This window comes from Sinohyriopsis cumingii, chromosome 12 (genome assembly GCF_028554795.1).
Source record: "Sinohyriopsis cumingii isolate HCF-2022 chromosome 12, ASM2855479v2, whole genome shotgun sequence".
Classification (NCBI taxonomy): domain Eukaryota; kingdom Metazoa; phylum Mollusca; class Bivalvia; order Unionida; family Unionidae; genus Sinohyriopsis; species Sinohyriopsis cumingii.
In genome coordinates, this window is record NC_142972.1 from 78,723,771 (window position 1) to 78,738,705 (window position 14,935).

At 35.2% G+C, this 14,935-nt stretch overlaps 1 protein-coding gene across 1 annotated transcript in view; it reads right to left on the minus strand.

Moving 5' to 3' along the window:
* LOC149786798 (tubby-related protein 4-like) overlaps positions 1-14,935 on the minus strand; it is a 341,424-nt gene that overhangs the window by 32,365 nt on the left and 294,124 nt on the right. The window contains exons 10-11 of the mRNA XM_089977301.1: positions 7,593-7,836; positions 5,404-5,606 (exon numbers count right to left, since the gene is read on the minus strand). Of these exons, the coding sequence (XP_089833427.1) occupies positions 5,404-5,606; positions 7,593-7,836 (447 nt within the window). The remainder of the gene's footprint in view (positions 1-5,403; positions 5,607-7,592; positions 7,837-14,935) is intronic.

Below are 14,935 nucleotides of genomic sequence, written 5' to 3' on the forward strand. Positions count from 1 at the left end.
AACTGTTATACTGCATACATGCCCTAACCTCTTAATACCATATACACTCACTTATAATACAAGTCCAACTGCAGCCTGCACAGACCCACATCTGCCATTGCAAAATGCTAGTAGTAATCATTAGAACAAACAAAGACCCTGATCTGCAGATACATTATCTGACAGCAGATCAGGATCTTTTTAGTTTGCAATTTGAGAGTACCACCATGTCGGCCAATTCTGCGAGTCGAATAATTCTGCGCAAGTATATGTCATTTCTATAAACAATGGATCATGTGTCATTTTGAGTCAAATATTCATCTTGTATTAAGAAAGAACAATCATGCTTTAAGAAAAGTGATATTCATAAAGTGTACAAAAATATCCCACATTCTGACTCGAAATGGATATGAAAATGTGATTTCTAAATGTCAACATCAAGACCCACTCTATGACCATCTTGAACCTGTAACCCAGAAAATCCTATTTACTATGTATCTTTTAGAATCATACAAATACATACATTATATAAAAGAAGTTGCAAGAAGTTGTTTCACACATACAAAATCATCCGCTACCCAACATATAAACTTCTTGCTAGAACGGGATTCTCAAGAAATTTCCCAGTGTATAGTCTGTTTTTAAATTTTTTAGTAATTTTTCCCCATAAACAAGACATTGTAAACACATTACATTTTATTCATTGTTGTTTCTCTTCCACCTAATATTTTTATAAATCATTGAACTTTACTAATTTTTGTACAAGATCGGTTTAGTTTGCTTAATATCTTTTGCCATTTATTGGCATTTTTATGATGAATTTTGTAAACCTAGCTATAAACCTGACCTAATTACTCAAACGAACTGCTGATAGAAAGAGTCGAAAGTAATGTATTTCATTTCTACAGCCCGATGGATAAATATACATCTTTTTAAAGCTGTGCGCAGAATAGGCCCACATTTCAAGAGTCACGAAAACATGGGGGTGGTATCCCATGTGTCCAAAAATAATATTATTTTGAACAGAATATTTTGGTGACAATTGCCTCTTTTCAAATGGTAAGCATTGCAGTATTTTATTTTTGTCAATTGGTCAAATTTGGTATGTATTTTGCTTCAATATTGGAGACGGAAACCTTTGATGCGCAGAAATGCCCGACAGCACTGTATATATGGTTATTACTGAAGGGACAGAATTCTACTGACCAATATGCATGGTTTCCCACACATAAAAATTTCTACATTTCTGGGTCCTTTCCAGGTTTTCTCCTAGATGAAACTGATCTTTACTAAATGGAATCAACAACAGACTGGCTTCAAAAACAATCATTTATAAAACCAAAAGCTGTTTCCTATATAAGGCTCTCCAAGAAAATCCTTGGATAGAAAACATGACCATGTACTAAACCACAAGATGTATCACTAAAAACAAATATAACAACCACAAAATGTATCACTAGAAACAAAAATAACAACCATAGGATGTATCACTAGAAACAAAAATAACAACCACAAAATGTATCACTAGAAACAAAAATAACAACCATAGGATGTATCACTAGAAACAAAAATAACAACCACAAAATGTATCACTAGAAACAAAAATAACAACCATAGGATGTATCACTAGAAACAAAAATAACCATAGGATGTATCACTAGAAACAAATATAACAACCACAAGCTGTATCACTAAAAACAAATATAACAACCACAAAATGTATCACTAGAAACAAACATAACAACCATAGGATGTATCACTAGAAACAAATATAACAACCACAAGCTGTATCACTAAAAACAAATATAACAACCACAAAATGTATCACTAGAAACAAATATAACAACCACAGGATGTGTCACTAGAAACAAATATAACAACCACAAGATGTATCACTAAAAACAAATATAACAACCACAAAATGTATCACTAGAAACAAATATAACAACCACAAAATGTATCACTAAAAACAAATATAACAACCACAAAATGTATCACTAGAAACAAATATAACAACCACAAAATGTATCACTAGAAACAAATATAACAACCATAGGATGTGTCACTAGAAACAAAAATAACAACCATAGGATGTATCACTAGAAACAAGTATAACAACCATAGGATGTATCACCAGAAACAAGTATAACAACCATAGGATGTACCACCAGAAACAAAAATAACAACCATAGGATGCATCACTAGAAACAAGTATAACAACCATATAATGTATCACCAGAAACAAATATAACAACCACAGGATGTATCACCAGAATCAAATATAACAACCATATGATGCATCACTAGAAATAAATATAACAACCATAGGATGTATCACCAGAAACAAATATAAGAACCATAGGATGTATCACTAGAAACAAGTATAACAACCATAGGATGTATCACTAGAAACAACTATAACAACCACAAAATGTATCACTAGAAACAAGTATAACAACCATAGGACGTATCACTATAAAACAAACATAACAACCATAGGATGTATCACTAGAAATAAGTATAACTATCATAGGATGTATCACTATAAAACAAGTATAACTACCATAGGATGTATCACTATAAAACAAGTACAACACTGAAATTCGTATAAATTTCTATGTAACTCATTTAAATTTGCAGAATAAAAATGTTAACTTTGCCCTGCTTAACTGTGTATGCTGAAATGAAGAAAATTTTAGAAATGGGTTGTTTTTAAATTTTGACAAGCTCTTAAGAATTAAATACCTTTCTATAAAATGATAAACAGAAATTAGTTTTTTTTAAATCCACTTACACGTGGTTGGTGTCCTAAAATGTACGTTTAATGAAATCTGATTATGAACTATATACTAAATTCAACTATTGTCAAGTACACATTGAGTGTGGAATACGGCACTGAAAAAATGCAGCCCATACATTTCTACATCTTTAGCAAGGACTGCTAGTAAAGTTCACTGCAAAAGAAAGTTGCAGTGAGAGTTGCATTGCAGGTTACTATTAAAGACAATGTTTCTTGATAACAATGATGGAGTAGTTTCCAGTGTGAACAGACAAATAGTAAGCAAAGATTTATCACAGTTGTTAACTTTATATATCAATAGGAGAACTGCTTTATTATTTTCTTCTTAAACTTATCAAGATGACAAGTTGCAGACAACACTCGCATCTTGACCCAATTTGACACTAGACTGGTCTTCATATATCCTATACAAGATACTGATATGCAATACACCCTGAGTGCAGACCTGCCAACCCTGATGAGTCAATCTCAGTAAGGCAGTTGATCTTTTTCCCGTAAGTTTGACCAGTTTTCAGTTGTTGTTGTTGTTGTAGAGTGTAACGCCATTTTTCAGCACACGATAGGCTATACATGGCAGCCAGTATTAATGGTGGAGGTAGAACCCGGGAAAACCCCGGAAAGAACCACCGACCCACGATAAGCTACTGGCAAGCTTTCTCACGTACCCACATAGGCCGAATCCTAGACTTGAACCCACGCAGACAGAGGTGAGATGGTAGTGATCCGTAACGGAGAGCGCTTTAGACCACTCGGCCACTCGGGGCCCCCAATTTTCAGTATATTGTAACAACTGCTACTGTAAAGCTAGAAAACATATTTAAAAGTTCGGTATTCTAAACATGTAGCGATGGTAAACATTATGTTCAACTGAAAAGTTTGTAAAGTACACACAGATCTTATTTACCATCACTAATTTTGCACAAACCCTATGCCCCTCAATACTCAATAGCTTGTTGCTATCTCTCAACTTGAAATTAATTCTTGGAATTGTTATTCCATTTCACATGATGAAGGCAATCATATCTCCTGCAACGAGACATACTCAAATTGACAAGTGATGTCCAATAAACATAATTTTGCATCCTTCCCTGCTTTTATTCACAAGAATCTGAATATTCCTTTTTATTCTTTGTGCTGATTATTAACACTTTTTGTGAGGTTTAATTTCGGTTTCATCTGTAACATGCTTCACTTGCTGAACACCATATTTGAAAAATTCTGTAATCAACAATTTGATCATGCAGATACTATGGCATGAAACAAATATGTGCAGTTTAAAGTGTTTGAGGTACTGTTGAATAGTTTGTCTGGTTCCTGATTAATTCCACTAATTCTAATATGAAACCTGAATCCAAATCAAACGCAGATGAAACAATTATTCAGATATTTTGGCAACAATCATTTTTCCATAGATTTTTGCTTTTATTCCTTAAGTCTGTATTTTAAAGGTCATTTTCTTTAGACTTATGGCAAAAAAATAAGGGATGGCAGGTCTGTATCTGGTAACCAGTCAACCTGACAAATCCTATCACATGAGTGAATGGACTGACTATATAAATGGTTAGAGCATGCACCTAAATGATCCATACTGCAAATGCATCTCAACTGACTGAATAGTTCCACAAACCCAGAAAATCTTGGGAAGAATTCAGATAAACTGAACTCTTGATCAGTTCAATTATCACTCAGTTATATATTTTGTCTGTGATCAAGTGGCAGCTGAAAATTCCTGTTTGCACATGATTTCAATCAAAGTTTGCAAAATTAAACGCCATTTCCTAGCTGAGAACAAACTGTTTTTGCCAGTCTCCCATTAGGATGACAACCCTGAATATATGAAGTTGGTGGTTACAGAATGGGCTATTAAAATAAGATTTGGCTGTAATGTCAGAATTCAAGGCTGTAATGTCAGAATTCAAGGCTGTTAATGTCAGAATTCAAGGCTGTAATGTCGGAATTCAAGAAGACTAGAAATGTATCCATGACACAAATGGCCCCAACAATATATTGCAATCAAGAAAACTTTGTTTCAATATGCAGAAATATGCAAGAACAAAGCTCTAAATCAAATAGAAATAATGGACACAGGGCTACTACAAATGGACAAAGCTCCAGGTCAAACAGACCTAATGGACATGACAGGCAGACAAAACTCTTAGTTAAATAGACATGATTGACATACCCCTGAGTCAAATAGCAATGATGGACAAGACCCTAAATCAAACAGACAAGATAGACACATGGTCATGATAGATGGACAAAGCTCTACGCCAAATATACATGATGGACACATGGCCATGACAGATGGACAAAGACCTAAGTCAAACAGACATGAGGGAAACATGGCCATGACAGACAGACAACGCCCTAAGTCAAACAGACAAAGGACACATGGTCATGGCAGATGGACAAAGCTCAAAGAATGGACACAATGGACACATGGTCATGACAGACCTAATTCAAACATACATGATGGAGACATGACCAATGATAGGCTGACATGGGTAACACAATTTGCCCCCATCCACAGAATATGGTGGAGTCATACAAAAAGAAAATTAAAAAAGAAAACTAAATGAAACTAAAATTACAACGAATCACATTTATCATAATTGTTTGATTACCTCTGGCAAGTTATCATTGTAGAGGAGATCATTAAGTGTTCGGAATGTCGTACTCCTTTCCACTTTGCCAGGCCTAAAAGCTTTCTGACTCCTCTTCCTGTGGACCCTCGGTGACCCACAGCCATCTATTGATACATCACTATCGGAGTCCGAGTCACTACTCAACTTGTACTCCATGCAAATGTTTTCACCATCACACTCTGCTGGTGAAAATAAACTATAATTAGTTAATGATATGATTATTCCATCTGTGTTAGTATGGTCTGACAGTGGAGTAACTTTCCCTGCAGTGACATCATAATTATTGTCAGCCATGTTAAAATTCTGATTTAAAGGTTTGGTGTTTAAACTTGCAAGTCTGGTATACATTAATACATGGACACAAACAAGACATCAGCTTCCTGGGAACATTTGTCATGGTTCATAGATGTCATTTTTTTCACTAAGTCCTGTCCTGTGAAGAAGACTTCAGAAGAGAAAGCCAGAGTATTAGCTAAAACAATTATAAAATAGAAGATTTTAATTCTGAAATAAAATAACACTAGACCAAGAGGTCCAAGTCACCCTGACATCGCTCACCTGATTGTCAACATTTGAAAGCAAATGCACAAACATATTGAAACTTGATATCGGGGCAAGAAATGGTCAGAGCATGTAGTTGCAGTTTTTGTCTATTATTGTTGGCATCATTCTTGAACCAGTATTGTCTCCTAGTTTTCTCCTGGACCCTGAAGACATGGCCATAATTAATGAACTTAGTAACTGTTCACAGCCCAACCCTTAAAGTACACATACATACTCTTAATTACATGCGGAGTCAACCTGTTCAGTTGATATGGATTACTGGGTCTTTCCCTACCCGCTGTTAAAAACTTGGACGCTACTGAAATCAGCATTCAAAAGAGCCGTAGTGGCTCATAGGTTCTTGACCAACAGATCAAAGCTTGACAATTCATGATGGTATGTAATCTTGAACTAATCTTAATCTGCAGAAACCACGGGGGGGGGGGGGTGTAAGGCTTACCATGACCATGACCATGACCTCTGATCTTTAGAACCCATAATCCATAGGCATCTTTATTAGCCTAAGTTCAAGTCATCCACTTCTTAGCTTGTTCAAGGACCTTACTCAAGAACAAAAACTCTTCTGAAAACATAATTTGTCTTTGTGCTACAATGATTTAATATTTGACCAGTTAACCCCAAAATCAACAGACCCTTGCCATACTCTAAGTGCAAAGTTTACTCCAGCTCAATAATGTAGGATCAAAGTTACTGTTCAGAAACCACTTTTTCTTTAATCACAATGACCTTGACATTTGACATCTGATCATCAAATTGACAGGCTTCTTCCTTACTTCAAATGACAGCCAATCACAAAGTTTTGGTCCAAGTATAAGATGAAAAACTAATATTGTTGAGAAGAAACCATTTTTCTTCTTCTGGCCACACTGATCTTGACCTTGGACCTTTTGATGCCAAAATTAACTGGCTTCATTCTTACTCCAAGTCCAGGCCATCGACAAGGTTTGGTAGGTTCTGTAAAACAAACATTATTTTGCTGAAACAAGAAATGTAATAAACAGCCAAATGGATGACTTTAGGACAGATGGATAGATGGATGGACAGACATCATAACAATCTATGTGCCACCATTTGACAGGCATATAAAGAAAAGAAAACTAGAACTTCTCTTGAAAGACCACCCCTTCTGCCAAAACTTAATGGTCTCTCAAGACAGGTGGTCTCTCATGGCAGGTCATAACACTATATAATCAATAAATCTGTGTATGAAGAAAGTGGTCTCTCAAGACAGGTGGTCTTTCATTGCATTGGTCTCTCAATACAGGTTTTACTGTACTCCAAAATGTTTTGATTTTCTGTCATGATATGATTCTAGAGTAAAGCCTGCTTATTGGTACCACATATTTAGCTTTTCAATCCACTGTTGAGACAATCAGTAACTTTTGGACATGCATACCCATATATTTAGTAAAGAAAATCAATACTTTCAATCTACAACTTACATTGTTATCCTTGCCAACTATGCTGGTGGTTAGTTTTAGGATTTAGGTTATAATGCCATGGTACAAAGATCATGAATTCTAAACTTTATACATGAAGTTACTACATGTAATAGTTCATCATCACAGCCTGTTATATTTAGAGTAGATCAAGTTAGCTCCTACCTTCTGAATGTCTTTGTCCTGTGGCCCTGATCTTCGGATCAAATATCACAAAATCTGGCCTTAACTTGCTAGCTCTCTTTCCTTTCAGAAGAGGTATCAAACCACCAAGGTATTCCAAATACAAGGTATAATGGCCACCAGATGTCTCCTCGCCATGCCGTACCATAGTGCAGAAAAGACGCTCATTGCCAGGAGGTGGAGTGCTCACAAACTCCCGCAACTTGAATGGGTTTGGGATGTAACTCTATGGGAAAGAAGGAAAAAAATCATTTTAAATGAAGTTTGTTATAGGTCATCAAACATACAATACCTACCTTTCCTGAAAGATTGTATCAAGTGATTCTATGTGAAACAAGAATTTATAAAAAATAATATTGCTTTGTAAAGACAAAACTTCATTGCAATTTACTGATGAAAAGGTTCCTTGTCTGTTTTTTAAAAAAAATCAGTGTGAAGCAATAAATTCCCAACCCCCTTTGTCCACATCTAGTTACTGCTCATACACAACACAAATACAACATTCCCTCACAACAAAGAATTTCATTATAACACAGCTTTATTTATAAGGCAGTTATGGTCAAGAATCCCATTTCATTATGTGATGGTGGTATACTCAATAGCTCCCACTCACATTAATATACTCAACAAGTACTATATATAACATTGGGTCACTAGATCACTATGGTTACTAAATGTTTCAGGTAAATATTTTTAACACAAGACACAAACTTCAAAATTAATACACTGGTACACTTAATGACAGAAATAGGCATAGTGGTGAAATTTCCACAATGTTCTGATTTTCATGGCATTGCTTTATATAATTTCTATTTTAATACATTACGTTCTGTTCAAGAATAGTTTTCAATTTTACAGCCTTATTAACCAGTTCAATTTTTCACCCTGATACCTGTCATGGATAAAAATAGACACTAATTTATGTGATAAAAATAAGAAATTCAGAGTTTCATCTCCATTAAAACACTATGGACAAAAGTAATTAGCAACCAGTCCAAGTAAATCTATCAACTGTTCAGAAGGTGAATTGTTAATCAATTGAAATTGGCCCAAGCCTATTTCCAATGAATTTCTCCTGCCCTGTTTGTTCTCTTTCAGGTCTTGTCTGTTTACAGGCCCGTTGCTATTCTTATGTGGGTTTACTGCTTTCAATGGCGCTTGTACTTAAATCTACCTTGTGCTTAATACAAACCATAACATAACTGTGCCCAGCTGCCGCCATACTGTTTTCAGACAGAGCACAGAGAGACACTTAGTAACAAGTAGTAATTCGTGACATATATGCAAAAATAAAGTGGTTTTTATTTGCACTCCCCTCACTAAGTAATGTTTTCATATATTCAACTATAATATATGAGCATGTACAGTAATAATTTTGTACATTTTATTTCTTTGTCATCCATTTGTATTGTTTTCCAATCTTCATTTAGTAAAACTCTTCAATGTGCATATTAAATTAATACACATGTATGTATGCATGTATGTATGTATGTATGTATGTATGTATGTATGTATGTATGTATGTATGTATGTATGTATGTTGTTGTTCTAGGGTTTAACGACATTTTTCAGCACAAGATAGGCTATACATGGCGGCCAGTATAACTGGTGGAGGAAGAACCCTGGCAAACCCAGGGAAGAACTACCGACCCATAAGAAGCTACTGGCAGGCTTTCCCACGTACCCACGCTAGCCAAGCCTTGGACTCAAACCCACGCAGACAGAGGTGAGCTGGCAGTGATCCGGAACGGTGAGCGCTTTAGACCACTCAGCCACTCGGGGCCCCGCGTGAACGTGCGTGTGTGTTGTGAAGTGGCAAATTTTATGTCGATCTAACAAGAATACATTAGTTGAGACCAGAGAACCATTAATTAGATTTATGGAGACAAGCGTGTATCATATCGCCATACTACTGCGCATGGTAATGTCCTTTAGAGGGAGAATTCTGTTCCTAATTAAACATTTGTTTATACAGCAGGCAGGTGGACAATTTGGGACAAGGAAAACTTCATTTTCATGGTAAAGTTGTCACAACTGAGAGATCGCAGAAACTCTGTTACTCAAACTACCAGGTCAAGCTGACCCTGACTTTGGCACCTCTGGAAAAAGGCGGCAGAGATATTTGATTCTGATTGGTTACATTAAATAAGGGGCATGTTTCCCACACAAAATTCTCTAGGTTTTTTAAACAGCTGCATCGAAATTCTAATGAGTCTAAGTTTTTCCTATAAGTGGAAACCCAAAAACTAGGACTCCGAGGATTTGCAAGAAATTCTCGTAAAAAGGAACTGTTGTCCAAAAGGGGACTATTGTAACATTTCATGGAAGCATAACTTAATTTTCAACATTGTTTTTATCATGTTACTTTGTCTGTTTCAAAGCTGCAATGTTAACTTTAGCTGGTAGTTTTACTTTTTGATTTAGTTTATTTATTTAATATGTTTAATCTAGGCAAATTTGTGACATCCTTCAAATTTCATGATTTTCTCAATGATCTAAATTCATAAAACCTGAAAATATTTCACAATCTACATGTTTGATATCCTTTTGTTACAGACATTCCAAGTGACCAAAATCAATACAAAATTTCAGTCTCTCCTTTATCTTAATCTCTGTTTATTTTCTTGCTGTTTCTTCTGGTACACAAAATGCCCTCTTACTTGACTGACAGTACAGAACATGTCTTGTATATTCATGTCATCTGTTCTTGCCACACCTCCTCACAAAATTAGTATGCTTAACATCTGAAATAAGTACATATAATGGTAGGATTTCCAAAATGTTGTACATGTGATTAGCCCAACACTGTCAGCCTTACATAATTTCACTATTAAAATCCAATTTTGCACAAATAATAGCTTTTAATTTTACAGGTTGAGTCTCAGTTAATTTTTTTTGCTGAGACACTTGAGCAAAAATGTACATGATAACTGTTAAAGAATCTGAATTACATTGCCACTGAAACACAGTGGATCAAATTAGCAAGCATCCCATGTAAATATATTAATTGTTCAGAATACTGGGCTTTTATTTTTTCTGCACGAGAAATATCTAAGCTTAATAACTTTAATTAAATTAATTTTTAATGTCTCATTTCCTTGGGAGTTATCTTTCGCCTATATCTAACCACGATCACATGCCTACCCATTACTATTGAAGAAGATGCCTAAGGAAAAACCAAAAACATTGTGCTAAATTGCTCAATTGGCAATGTATGGTTTGGTGATCACTGTGAGGAAGAGTAATTTCAGAATATCGTGTAGCACTTGCATCAAATCAAATGATGGATTACTGCTGATGTTACGTGTATATCTGATTTAATAAAATATCAATATTTTACTTTGAGGTTGTTATATTTCCAATAGCAAGTCTAGAAGTCAGTATTTTACTTTGAGGTTGTTATATTTCCAATAGCAAGTCTAGAAGTCAATATCTTACTTTGAGGTTGTTATATTTCCAATAGCAAGTCTAGAAGTCAATATTTTACTTTGAGGTTGTTATATTTCCAATAGCAAGTCTAGAAGTCAATATTTTACTTTGAGGTTGTTATATTTCCAATAGCAAGTCTAGAAGTCAATATTTTACTTTGAGGTTGTTATATTTCCAATAGCAAGTCTAGAAGTCAATATTTTACTTTGAGGTTGTTATATTTCCAATAGCAAGTCTTGAAGTCAATATTTTACTTTGAGGTTGTTATATTTCCAATAGCAAGTCTAGAAGTCAATATTTTACTTTGAGGTTGTTATATTTCCAATAGCAAGTCTAGAAGTCAATATTTTACTTTGAGGTTGTTATATTTCCAATAGCAAGTCTAGAAGTCAATATTTTACTTTGAGGTTGTTATATTTCCAATAGCAAGTCTAGAAGTCAATATTTTACTTTGAGGTTGTTATATTTCCAATAGCAAGTCTAGAAGTCAATATTACTGATTAAGATAAAGATATTCTTAACTTTATAATACCGCACTTACCACTTACTCATATGTACCTAACTCCTGCCCTTGTGTGACTAGTGTCACATCATATACCTGCATCAATACTTAATTAAGCCAATCAGTTCTAATTGTAATCATTAAGAAAATCATAATACTTTATCTCAATTTTTCCCAGAGATTTACTCACCAGTGAAAAATGTTACTTGCATTTAACATAAAGATGCAGGTAAAACTCAAAGAGTACATAAAATATTTTTAGAATTCTGCAGCCGTCTGGATGACAGTCATTTCATTCAAATACAACCATTTCCAGAATATGCAAAACAAAATGATCAAGTTTGATACATTGTGTTTAAGTTATTGTCTACGTTCACTAGTCATGGTAAATGTGGTGGAGAAAGAACCCAGGAAAATCCCAGAAGAACTAACAACACATTGGAAGCTACCGTCAGGCTTGCTCACATAGCCCAATTGACTGAAATGAAACTTTAACCAACAAGAACATGGGTGAGATGTCACTGACCTGTAAAGATGAGTACCTTAGACCACTTGGCCACACACAGGGGCTTAGACCACTTGGCCACATAGGGCCCCTTTGATGCATTTAATCATATAAATACTGCACTTGATTTCATTTGAGAAATGTAAAATTATTACGGAAATATTTTAGAAATTTTATTAGTGTTATGATGTCCACTGCTTGCTGAAACATTTTTAGCAGAATGAACAGTGTCTTTTCGTGTACTTATAAATTTAGGGATTGATATAAGAATGTATATACTTGATGAGTCCAACTGCAAACTTGCAAACTCCTCGCACCCAGGTCTGCCACCACATAATGCACTGGCAGATCTGGGTCTGTACAGTTTCTTAAGAGTAATCAACAGAACAAGAAACATAGACCCCGATCCTGAATCTGGATCCACCCCCTTCCCCACAATAAGTGCACCAAATTAAGAAGCTAAAACTTTTGAAACCATGCAAAGCCCAACCATTAATCAAAGAAGTACATCCAGTAATAGGTTCAATCACTGACACTGGTTTGTCACAAACAGATGTCCAGCTAATCAACTGTTCTGTGGGTCATTTCCTTCTGGGAAAACAGCCAAAGCAATATTGTGAAATTGTTGATGACATGTGATAGACCAGGCAAAAAGATACCCTAAATGTACTTACTGAGAGCAAACGAACTGCCCATTGTTATAATGGAGATTTTTTTAGATGTCTTTGTGTGATGTAGTCAGTCAAACTTTTCCTTTCCTAATTAAATGAAAGCTTTAATGTAAATAGAAATATCAGCTTCCCATTACCCCACTCAGCAATTATATAGAATTTACTTTATATATTTTTTATAAGTCTAAACCAACTGCAAAAGATCTGCCATCAAATCATGAACTAGCAGATCCAGATCTATGTTGTTTGTTGTACTGATTACATTTAACAAACTGCATAGACCCAGATCAGCCAGCCCATTATGCAATGGCAGATCTAGGTCTGTGCAGTTTGCTACTGGAATTAACTTATAAGGGAATAAATATGGTATGCAAGAATTTCACATAACCTGGTTCCAGTATCATCTAACTAGCAGTTGTATGAAAACAAAGTGATATAAAAATGGCACACATATTTTTTATATCAGGTGTTATATGCACTTATCAAATGCATGCACTCAGCAAATTAAATGCATACACTTGCTTACAGGTTGAATCAAACTTCAAATTGCACAGACCTAGATCTACTGTAGCATCATCTATCAGCAGATCAGGGTCTATGATGTTTGTTCAACTAACTGCTCTTAACAAACTGCATAAGCCTGAACAAGTAATCAACAAGAAGTGTATGAAAGCATACAAGTCTGAGCTATATGTTCCCTGCAGTGACCTTCATTAATGAGTCCCCCCGACTCATAAGGTTATGAAAAGCACACACATCTTTACATGATATATCACTAGCTAGACTTTCAAAAAAATATCTTCAGTGATTAGACATTATTCTTTGGGTGTGGATACAAGTACCAGAATTACATTTTCCCTTGCTGCAACCTTGACCTTGACAGGGCATGATAATATAGGTCAACTAATTATATTTCCCCTTGTTGTGACCTTGCTCTTGGCCCCATCTATACGTGATATATAACTGGCTCATTGAGAGGGCTTGATTATAGTCCATACAAAGATATAGGTGATATTGTATTTTCTCTTACCATGACCGTGCCTTTGGCCCCATCTTTACATGATATATAACTGGCTCATTGAGAGGGCTTGATTATAGTCCATACAAAGATATAGGTGATATTGTATTTTCTCTTACCATGACCGTGCCCTTGGCCCCATCTTTACATGATATGTAACTGGCTCATTGAGAGGGCTTGATTATAGTGCATACAAAGACATTAGTCAAATAATTACATTTTCCCTTGTTGTGACCTTGCCCTTGGCCCCATCTATACATGATACTGGCTCAAGTTTAATCAAGTGGTTCAAAAAAGTTATACTCTGGCCATGGATATTAAAACAAAATTACTTTTTCCATTGTAGTGAGCTAATGACCTTGAGACTGGGGGGCTATGGTATGTGATACAGTATGTATACATGATACATCTATATACATGTAATTGGATAAAGCTCCATTATACTATTTTCAGTGGCTCAAATGTAATACTATAATCAAAGATGCAAGAGAACATCTAAAAATTGGCAATGTTACAAAATAAAGATCTAAACAGCCAGAGGAATCTGGAAAACCCTGCAAGAAATTCACTCCATAATATGTCCAGTGCTAACCAACACTACTCAGCATGGAAAATGTAGAAAAAGTATTACATCCCTGCTTTTTCAACTTCTACAGAGGTAGGGGTATATAGCAATCCTTGTATCTGTCCATTGAGCCATCCTTCCATCCAGCCATCATGAATGCACCTAGTCAGGCAGATTTTGATGGTAAATATGAAGGTTATCATCTAGAATGCAGATGCTGGTATAAATAGAATTACTCACTTCACTTGCACAAATTTTGTTTGACTAAAATGCTTCTTTTGTCTGGTAGGAATGAATGACAATCTCAATAATGCAAACTATCCAACAGTTTTTGTTTGATTCAAATGAAACAATTTTTATTAAGAGTTATTGCCCTTATCTCTGTAGCTTAATGCCGTAATGACACAATATCATTGTGCAACCATAGTAGTCCCTCTAATGCAGTTTTTTGTGAAACCTCATCAGAACATATGCTTGTTGAAATAATATTGTATATGCATCATTTTTAAAAAATGGATGCACTTATTTGACTATACATTCATCTCTATCATAGAGTATTAACTGAAATTCAGGGGAGGTGGAGGTATATTTAAATGAGCATTCTGCTCATCATTACCAGTTTTTATCAAAGTTTT